The following is a 9829-nucleotide window of genomic DNA, read 5'->3' as shown; positions in this document are numbered from 1 at the left end:
ATCCTGAACTTACAGTACTAAGCTTTCAAATAAAGTACTAGAACACCTTAGTGGATAAATACTGCTTGAATGTTATCTAAAGGGGGGAAAAAGCACCTACGCTTCTTGCTTTGTTACTGCCCATCAATCTTTTCTAAGATGACATCATTATTTGCCCAAAACAACTGTTCTCAGGATATAGACTGGTTTCTACTGGAGAAGAAACTTGTCATGAGACCACTTCTGGCAACCTTATTTCAAAAGTAATCTAAAAGAGCAAACTTGAGAAATCCATTTTCAGGTGTCACGTAGGCCCCTAGAGGACAGAGTTATAGTACTTAGAGTTTCAAGGAAAGGATAATCACCGCCACCGTTATAAAGCTCATATGGAGTCCACAGCCCAGAAGGTGAGCAATACCAAGGGCTCAAAGCCTCTTGCACAGGGCTTCCATGGCTACACTGATAGCCAACAGGGTGATGGATATGCTTGAGGGTTGCCTATTACACAGGCCTCACTGTGGGTGTCCTCTGCTGCTTCCATCTTGGTCCTTGTAACCAGGGCTCACAAGAGGGGCATTAGAAAGCTGGCATCAGCTATCTACTGTACGTACTTGTTTTAAGGCTTTCCAATTCTCTACTAGGACTGTGGAACTGAAAGAGAATCACAAGATTATCAAATAGCTTCCTCTAAAATCATAGTGCTTTTGTCTCACCTCAACGAGTGCCCCTCACTGTGCATGATTTACATGGAGAGACCACGTCACAGATGTGAAACTAAACCTAATGGATAATAATACGAATCTGACCACATCACAGTTGTAAAAACATGTAAAGATTCTGTCTGTAAGGTCTCCATTTGGTACATTTTAGCAATGTAAATGAGACTTGCAGCTATTAAACATTTATGACTAGATTTGTTTCCAAAAAATTGTGAATTTATGATCATGTGGGAAACATGTTGACGCTGTGCACTAGTTTTATTCTATATATAAATGTCTTGAGCAAATAAAAAGTCAAGGTAGTATAAATTACTGAAAAAACCCCCACTGTGGTAAATAATTACAGAGCATATTAATACACAAAACTGTAGGAAAACTCTTTGAGTACTTTGGTCACATATTGGTACCATTTATTTTAAAAGCAGAAACAAACCCGATACATGTGTCCACACACACACCGCACATAACACACGTTTCACATGTAAGTACCAACATCTTGCATTTCAGTTTCTCAAATTTTGTTGCCGCAGCAGTATTTAGCTTTATATTTTTAATAAAGACTTCCATGAATTTATTTTTGGTACGTGTTAAAAGGGTAATACGTTTCTAGAAACTGAAGCTGTTAAATATATATATACAAGCCTGACAAAATAAAGGCGTTATACCAAAAAACTGAAGTGGAAACATAGCTAAAGAGTAAGATTGAAATTGCACACATAAACTTTTATGGTGTCCCCCCCTTCCACTTAATATTGTGTTTCAAGTGAAAATAACTAAATCCTGAGAATAATCCAATCGAACCATGTGACACTATTAGAATACAACAAAAGTATTCCCATGCTGACAGTCACATACGAGTTGTTTCAAACTTACACTAAATTGGCGAACTTGGAGTATTCCTCTCCACTTATTCCAAACTCATATTCTTAAGACTGGTTTTCTTTTCCCCCACTCCATCATCCTCTTTAAAAACCTTAATAATTGCATTTTGATTAATTGGTAGACGGTTATTTGTGCAACTCATTGCCGTAAGGGGTGCGTGGCAAAGATTTCTAATGTCTAAGTGCTGAATATATACATTGCGTTAACATCTACTGAAATCATTTGGTAATACCATGTTACGAAAGACTGAGAGCATAACAGAAAATCAAGTGCTGCTTCTTCAAAAAACCCCTGAATGGGGGTTTTATCCTAGCTGTGAAAAAAAAAAATCAAGTGGCACAACAACACACCCTTACACAATACACCAATGGTTGTCTCCAATGTAAGAGGAAAAACACTTAAATAGGAATATGTCCAACTGTAACCCTTGTTGCATATGCATTGCTTGTGATTTATTTCATGTAATATTGACATATTGCATGGAAGTATTACAGAAGTCCTTAAAAATCTGGGGTTTCTCTAGTTTTCAAGATGGTACTTTAGTATTAGTAAGATTAAAACCAACTGGAGCTTATCTGCATAGTGGTCGATTCAGTTTTCCATCAAAACTGGTGACTGAATTAGTGCAAAACTTTCACTATGTGCAATTTTTGTGTGTTTTAGTTGACAATACAATATTCAGCTCTACTTTTTCAAGTGAGTTTATTACCTATGGCAAACTTGGTTAACAAAACAAAGAAAACAACACATAAGAAAACGTTCAGACAATCCAAATAGCATTACGTTTGTATAAAAAGTATTTATCCTAAACCTTCCTTTCTACCTTCCCCCCCTCCCTCAGATTGCCAGAAATACGAAATACGCATCTGGTAATGTAATGCTTAATAAAAAGTATTGCTGCTTAAGAGAAATGTAAGAGTCAAGCATACTCTATTTGTATGCATTTGACTATCAGCTTTCTAATGCTTTCTAGTTATTGTTTTATTGGTAGCAGGTATATGTGTCCTCTCAAACTTCCAAATAATTTTATAAAAAGTTAGAAAAATATACTCAATATTTTTTGCATAACTTTCCTATATTCCTCCTAACATACATGAATCTTACAAAATGGCTTAAAATAACTTATTAGCTGTAAAAATACCAGCAACTGTGCAGCACCTCGAGACAGGCCTTGGTGAGAACGTACAATCCAGTATTACGTGATCTTGAAGATGTTTTTCTTCAGGTTTACAGCTATGTATTTTCATAAGTAAACCCAATAAATATTCAATACCATGTTCATAGGAGCATCCATGGAAACCTAGACCTTTCTTGATTTCCTGCTAAGTTCTGAAGAAGAGCTGGTGATGAGAAAAGTAAATGACAGTCCGATGCACTAAGTACGACAGAACGAACTCCATGTTTAATTGTCACCAAGTTATTCTGCAACAAGCTGTAAGTGTGTGATTTTTTTAATTTTCCTTCAGGAACAAAAAAATATTTCTGAAACAATATTTTGATGATGTTTTACAAACGCTATTTATGATCCAGTTAAGCAATGACATCGTGGGTATCACTGTTGGGTCTTTGGCGTAGAGTCAGCGGGGGCAAAGGCTTTCCATAGAAATCTGTATAAGAAATAGCAGAGAAAAAAACCCCACATTAATCTGTCATTTATTCTCTCTCTTGCTTAAAGGGTGTTTAAATAAGGTAAATTCTTGCTTTCTTAATGAAAACAAGCTGGCCTGCAAGTTTAGAGCTAATTCCTACCAGCAACTTTCAGACATCGTGCTGGTTAATGTCTGGAGGTGTACTGGCCAAAACAGGGTTTAATTACATTTTGAATACATGCATCAGCATTTGCAAGATCAAGCCCAAAGGTGATCTGTAAACATTCCTAAAAACAGGAAATGACATCCAAAGTGTCTAAGTAACAAATGAAGAAATGAAGTATCAAAATTTGAATGTCGCTGTAGTCAAGTCTGCACTGCAATGAAGTTTTAAGTGACAGTAACGCTATGCAGCACCCAGAGTTTAGGGACCATTCATGCACGGCATCTGTCTGGAAAAGCCATAATAACTTTCTGAAATAACTATATTAAGAATTTTTAGATAAAAGTACAATGTTTCCTTTTCTCAATAAAGGAGTTTAAAGTAGTGAAATCGTTCAAGACAAAGTTATTAAACGCACCAGAAGAGAATAAGGAATATTCTCATACATTTGTGATTGATGTAAGAGTTAAAAAATCCCAACATATAGACTGGTACATGCAAGCATTTCACAAGCAAAATAGTATCATGAAAGATGGTAAGAAGAAACAGGTAGAAATAAAGAAAAAAGAAAAGCAGCTTTTTGAAGCATTCAAATCTCAATATTGCTTATACAGACAACCTCTTCCCTAACAAAGCCTTGATGGCTTGCCAACACAAAATCCCAAACCAAATGATTATTGTGTAAATGAAAACTTGCACAATGGATGTTTTATTAGTCAGTTCCTTGAAGCCTGGCTTTAGGACTGGCAGACAATTTTACCTCTTATAATGAGAGAGGTTTATCATTCTTGCAAATATATCCTCCAGTGACAATAAATAGACACTCATTACCCAGTGTTGTGCTAAAATCATTAGCATGACTGGAAAAATTGCAGTCTTTAGTGAAAATAAGTGTATAATTAAAGATTTATAGAACTGACTCCACTGCCTGCTAACGCTGCCTAAACATCCAACATAATGTCCTCTGCTAAGAATGACACAAAACCGAGTTAATATATATACACTAAATAGCCTGCTTACCAACACTTGACTTTTTCAGTTTGCACACTGAATCACTAAGACAGATTTATGCCTCTGAAAACACCTAGCATTAAAACCCAGCCCTTTGGAGTTTGTTTCAACCTCACACACTGCGCTAATTTACACATTTCAGCAGCAAGGTCTATGACATGTTTGTGACGCTTCCAAAAAATCATATTTAAGACAAAACCAAAGGAGTAAGTGCTATCCTAACTGAAAACAACTCATGCTAGAATTCATGCGAATACTGAGAGACACATATCCCTGTGTTTTTCTATGGACTAGCAGAAATCAACACTACAAAAAGTCCTATCTGTTTTGAAGCTTCAGGGGTTGATTTACATTGAGGCGCTATCAACTGTTTCATTGATATACTCTTGGACATAGACTTTGAGAGCACTCCTGAAAATAACCTCTATGCATAACCAAGGCTCCTTAACCTTTTAAAAGCAGATTGTTAAATACTTCTTTTCTTTCCTTGCTCTTATGGACACTTCATACAATTTTATTTGGAGTCCTGACAAAAATATCTACCGGGCATCCTACTGGAACAGAGTTTTTCAGCCTGGTGTACATGAAGGTAGGTGCTCCTTTGCCCCACATACAAAGACTTTTTAACCACTTGGCCAGTAACTGTCAAAGCAATTCTTCAACAGAATGCAGTATTGCTGTAGAAAAAAGTGCACTTCAGAGAACCAATAAAAAACCCCACTCCAAATTTCATCTGATCTCAATGGTTTTATCTCTGCTCAAGAGATTATTTCCCTACCAGCATCTTTTCCATCATTAGATTCCAAAATATTCCAATTATTATCCTTATTTTACAAAGGGACTACATTAACACAGATCTCAGGTTGCTAACTTACACATCTGTAAGTAGGGAACCTAGCTTAAACAGTGGGTTTTTTTTTCCCTCTTTGTGCCACCCATGCTAACACCTCCCTTAGGCACAGACCAAAACTGAGTACCACCTCTTCCCTTTCTTCCCCTCCCTACCTCTTTGTCTGGTTTTCCTTTCTTGCCGCCTTCTCTCTATGTGCCTTTGAAAAAGAAGAGCAAGATGGTTTTACGATTAAGACTACAAATTACGTTTTATGCACGTTCATTATGTTCCTGCAAAAATAAATATCTGGGGTTTAGAGATCTTAACTCCCCCTTAGGCATCTTTTGATTCTTCGGCAGAGAAACTCCATATTCTGCTACTTCAGAACTTTAGCAGTTATGTCCACATGGTGCTGTACTACATGATAGTAGTGCAATCAATTCAAGCCAGAATCAAACTCAAGGGTCACTACAGCCACACTGAGCTCCTTTCTCTGTGAGTTCCTCAATTAATGTTCTATTTATTCAACTTGTGTAAGTGTTCTCATTACTTTAGTTTGGTTACCCTCCTCTCATATTCCTCCAGATGCCTCCATATTCACTTGGCTTTTCAAAATTCGAAGAATAAAAATAAAACAAAGAAATTATCATTCAAAAATGAGAAAAAGATGGAATATGAGCATACAAAAAACAATGACCACACAAAAATCTGTTACATGGTCTTCCAAAACCAGAAAATAGTCATTATTGAAGAGAGAAATCGTGTCTCCGCCTACTACACCTTAACATTTCCAGTTCTTAAACTTATTTCTCCTACCAGTTTGTGAACTTTCAAGGACACTGCCTCTTCAGGTAAAGCAGCAGGTTCCAAGCTTTATCACTAACACCTGCCCTGGCAGACCAACAACCTAGTTTTCGGCTGGAAGTCTCGTTACTTTCGCCATCAAGTTCATGCTGGGCTTTTCCTCATAGCTGGGATTGCAGTCCCTCTTTTGGCCTAGCTATCATAATGCATTTAATTCAGAGATGCCCACATGTCTTTATCCTTCCTTCTCTCAAGAAAACACCCCCAAATCGACGACAAAATTCTTACAGACTACGCTTTTAAAATCATGTGGAAACCACAGTGTTGGGTAGAAGAAATTTTGGACTATCTCAAGAGGCAACACAAGGAGTCAGTTTACACACAGCAAATTCATCTGGATGTGGGGCTATGTTTCAAAGAACTACAGAAATACATGGAGCACATTTGGGTTCAGCACTGTGAAGTGATTAGCACTTCCAGATGAGATCAGCATGGAAACAAACAGGCAGCTTAGTGCAGGATCAGCCTGGATGTAGACAAGCCACTATGGATGCCAAATTAATAAGCCCTGCTTCACCTCTGCAGTTCTGCTTAGGTCTGTCTGCAGTGTCGCACACTTTTTCCAGTATCCAGGTAACCCAACTCCTGTCCTCATTGCATCAGATAACGATGAACTGCCTACATAAGGACAATGGAAATATACATTGAAATTTTCATTTTGAATGTAATGTGTGTCTGGACTCAAAGTGACTGGCCCTGTTGCTTTTTGCTATATGGCACATTACAACATTAGGTAAATGCTGCTGTGCAAATCACTTCAGGTCATTAATAGGTTCTGCTGCCTGTGCTGCTTTAAACTCTATATGTGAATCTTTATGAGATAACTAACTAACCCCTTTTTAGTAAAAAAAATAAATAAGACTTGAAAAATCAAAAAGATGCTTTCTACTAAGCAAAAAGGTTAGCTTTTGGTCAGTGAAAATTGGCATTAAGAAATAAATATAAAAAAAAAAAAGAGATGAAGAATGAAATTAACGTAGAAGTGAATAAATAATGGAAAATGCTTCAAAAAGGTACAAAACCCAAAATATTTTCAATTACCAGCATGATGTGTTTCACCAAGAGGCTCAAGTTTTCGAAGTCTATTAAGTTTGGGAGTTCCCCAGCCAACTAAAGGAAAACAAAGACAGTCAAAACATGGCATGACTGCACTTGATTTTGACAAAATGTACGGAAGCCAGTTCTCTTTGGGAGAAATGAAAGCATTTAGAAATTCCAGAAGTATGACATATATTGCAGAGAATAGAATAGAATAGATTAAATACTTTAAAAATAAACTGATTTACCCTTAAAATACTGATATTTTTAATCACTTTTTCATCAGTGAGTAGTCATGTTTCTGACTTTTTTTTTTACTGTGAAAATAACAACATCTTCCTCCATAGAGTAAATCAAACCAATATTGCTGAAAGTCTATACCATGAAGTGGAAAACTGAATCAAAAATTTCCTACAGAGTAAGGTATCTCTGAAGACCATTCCAGTTGCATCATGCACTTGTGAGTATTTGAAAGGATTAATAACCACAAACTGAGACACTGATTATTGTTTGTTAGTATACTTACCTGGTGGAAGAGCTGGTGGTGGTGTAGGATTTTTGGGAACAGCGTCCTCTGTATTAACAGGTTCTACTCTGTGGCCCCTTTTTAATTTTGGTTTTTTACTTTTTTTCTTGCTGCTATCTGTACCAAACAGAAATAAAGCATTACATACCACAAATTATATTCACAGAATATCGTAGATCATCTAATCCAGTAGTTGCGATGAGATACATCAGCATTTTCAGTCCACACTTATACACCAAATATACAATTTATACAACATTTTGTTATAGAAAATAAATTGTAAGCATAAAATGTATGCAAACTCTCTGCTTCCATAAAGAAATTTGAATCATCTTGGTATTGATGGAAAGTGGACCACATAGTTGATCATGATGAAAATGAACCTAGTTTCAGCTACAGTTATCAGTCACACCAACAACCATGCGCTTTTTCAAAGCAGATTTTCCAATACAATAATCTAATAGTGTATTTTTGTTTTCAATAGATTAAACTGATGTATGGCATCGTGAAAAATAATACAGACAGATGGAGGAACTATATGAAAAATAACATTAAATGACACTTTAAAAGGAAGCAGTTCACCTGAGTCAAGGCATTCTGAGGCTTGCTGCTCGTTCTCTTCTTCATGCTGCAAAAGCTGTGCAGTTGTAGAATTGCACGCTTCTAATCTACTATCATTTGTGTTTTGGCTACTGCTACTTGATAAGTGATGGCCATCCATTTGCTCCTGTTCTGTTTGAGATTTCAGGACAGTTGTAGCCTTGTCAGTCTCCAACCTCTGCCGCTTCTTGTCCTTTTCAATTTGCTTTTCATTCTAACAAAAAGCATAAGAATCTTTTCAACAACAGGAAGACTACTTAAAAAATCAAAATAGTCCTAAAGTATTTTTCTGTTCTGTCCCACATCTAAAAACAGACAAAATATTAGCAGGAAAAGAAATTATCTTTAGGTTTATAGACTGTTTTCCTGCTTTCCTTTTGGTCAAATGACAAGACAAAATAAGCTAGCTATGTAAAAGACATCAACGTTCCTGAGCAGAAGGTTAGAAGCCTCATAATTTCTTCCTCTTTTAGTGACGTGTTGGATTATGGCATTAGTTAAGACAAAATATACATGCACAGAGCTTAAGTATGCAGAAATTGCTACCATGATTTGGACAAACACCAACCGTGTCACACAGACTCAATGATAAGCTGTTTCACAGCTTCAGCATCACTGAATCAATGTCTCTACAATACTTGCAGCTATACCCTTCTTTTCTTACGCTGTACGTTGCTATAAATTGTATTACTGTGCATGTAGCTGACTTTACAAGATACATGGATATGGTCGCTTTTGTCCTCGAGAGAAGCAAATGTTTGAACTACTGACTGGAAAAATTCCTGAGAGTTTATGTGTTTCTTGAGATTATGTTATCTCAAGTCAACGGAATAAAATACAGTGTGGTAAAGAAGAACTTCCTGACCCCAGAAACACCTATTAAAGACACTTTGTATATTAACATACTTTTTCATGTGTCAGAGCTAAGAAAACGTCTCAATTGTCTCACTTTTCAACAGAAACCAGGTTATGCTCAGAAATCTAAATAGTAGAAGTAGTCAGGGAGATTTTATACAACCCACTACATCACTAAAACACTTTCCAAGAAACTAATAGACCTCGAATACTTTCCACCCCTGAATATCTATTAATTAGGAAACATGTTCAGTCAGCTGTTTACAATACCTTTCTCTTACCGTGCTTACAAAACTTTTTGTCACCAAATCAGTAACAGGGGATTTTCTTAACATGAAAGCATTGATTCAACGCACATAAAACAAGACTGCCGAGACTGAGAAAATAAAGAAACGAACGCTGTGCATACAAACTGAGAACAATTCTTTTAAGTGAACTATTTTTGTCATTACCTCTCAGACATTTGTTAGTGGTAGGTCTAAACCGATCCAGATTTCCACATATTCTCATACCTCAGAGATTACAGCAGATATAGGCTGGAATGGGTTTTGAGAGTTCCCAGGCTCGGGGTCTTCCTCATCAGGTACACTTCTTCCTTCTTCTCTTTCCCTTTATTGTTGTTTTTGGGTTTATGTTGTTGTCATTTGAGTGTTTTGGGGTTTTTTTTTGGGCAGGCGTGGGGAGGAAAAGGGGAGATGAACAAAGAATTATGAAGAAGCCAGGCTGGTTTACATACTTCTTAGGTCATCTAACTCACCCTCCAATTTATGC

The 9829-nt window shown here is 36.6% G+C and overlaps 1 protein-coding gene across 9 annotated transcripts in view; it reads right to left on the bottom strand.

Annotated features, from left to right (window-relative positions):
• Positions 1-1077: 1077 nt before the first annotated feature.
• Positions 1078-9829, bottom strand: part of ARL13B (ADP ribosylation factor like GTPase 13B) — a 45171-nt gene continuing 36419 nt past the window's right edge. For 5 of the 9 annotated variants that reach the window (XM_065676032.1, XM_065676031.1, XM_065676033.1 and 2 more), the window contains exons 7-11: positions 9571-9667; positions 8186-8417; positions 7604-7720; positions 7081-7149; positions 1078-3187 (exon numbers count right to left, since the gene is read on the bottom strand). In XM_065676032.1, coding sequence (XP_065532104.1) covers positions 3111-3187; positions 7081-7149; positions 7604-7720; positions 8186-8417; positions 9571-9667 — 592 coding nt within the window. In that variant the 3' untranslated portion in view covers positions 1078-3110. Of the gene's footprint in view, positions 3188-5348; positions 5393-7080; positions 7150-7603; positions 7721-8185; positions 8418-9570; positions 9668-9829 lie in introns of all 9 variants that reach the window. The other 4 variants (XM_065676038.1, XM_065676035.1, XM_065676034.1 and 1 more) reach the window with 3 other exon arrangements.

This window comes from Lathamus discolor, chromosome 4 (assembly GCF_037157495.1).
Source record: "Lathamus discolor isolate bLatDis1 chromosome 4, bLatDis1.hap1, whole genome shotgun sequence".
NCBI classification, from domain to species: Eukaryota; Metazoa; Chordata; class Aves; order Psittaciformes; family Psittacidae; genus Lathamus; species Lathamus discolor.
This window is presented reverse-complemented; position numbering and strand designations above follow the sequence as displayed.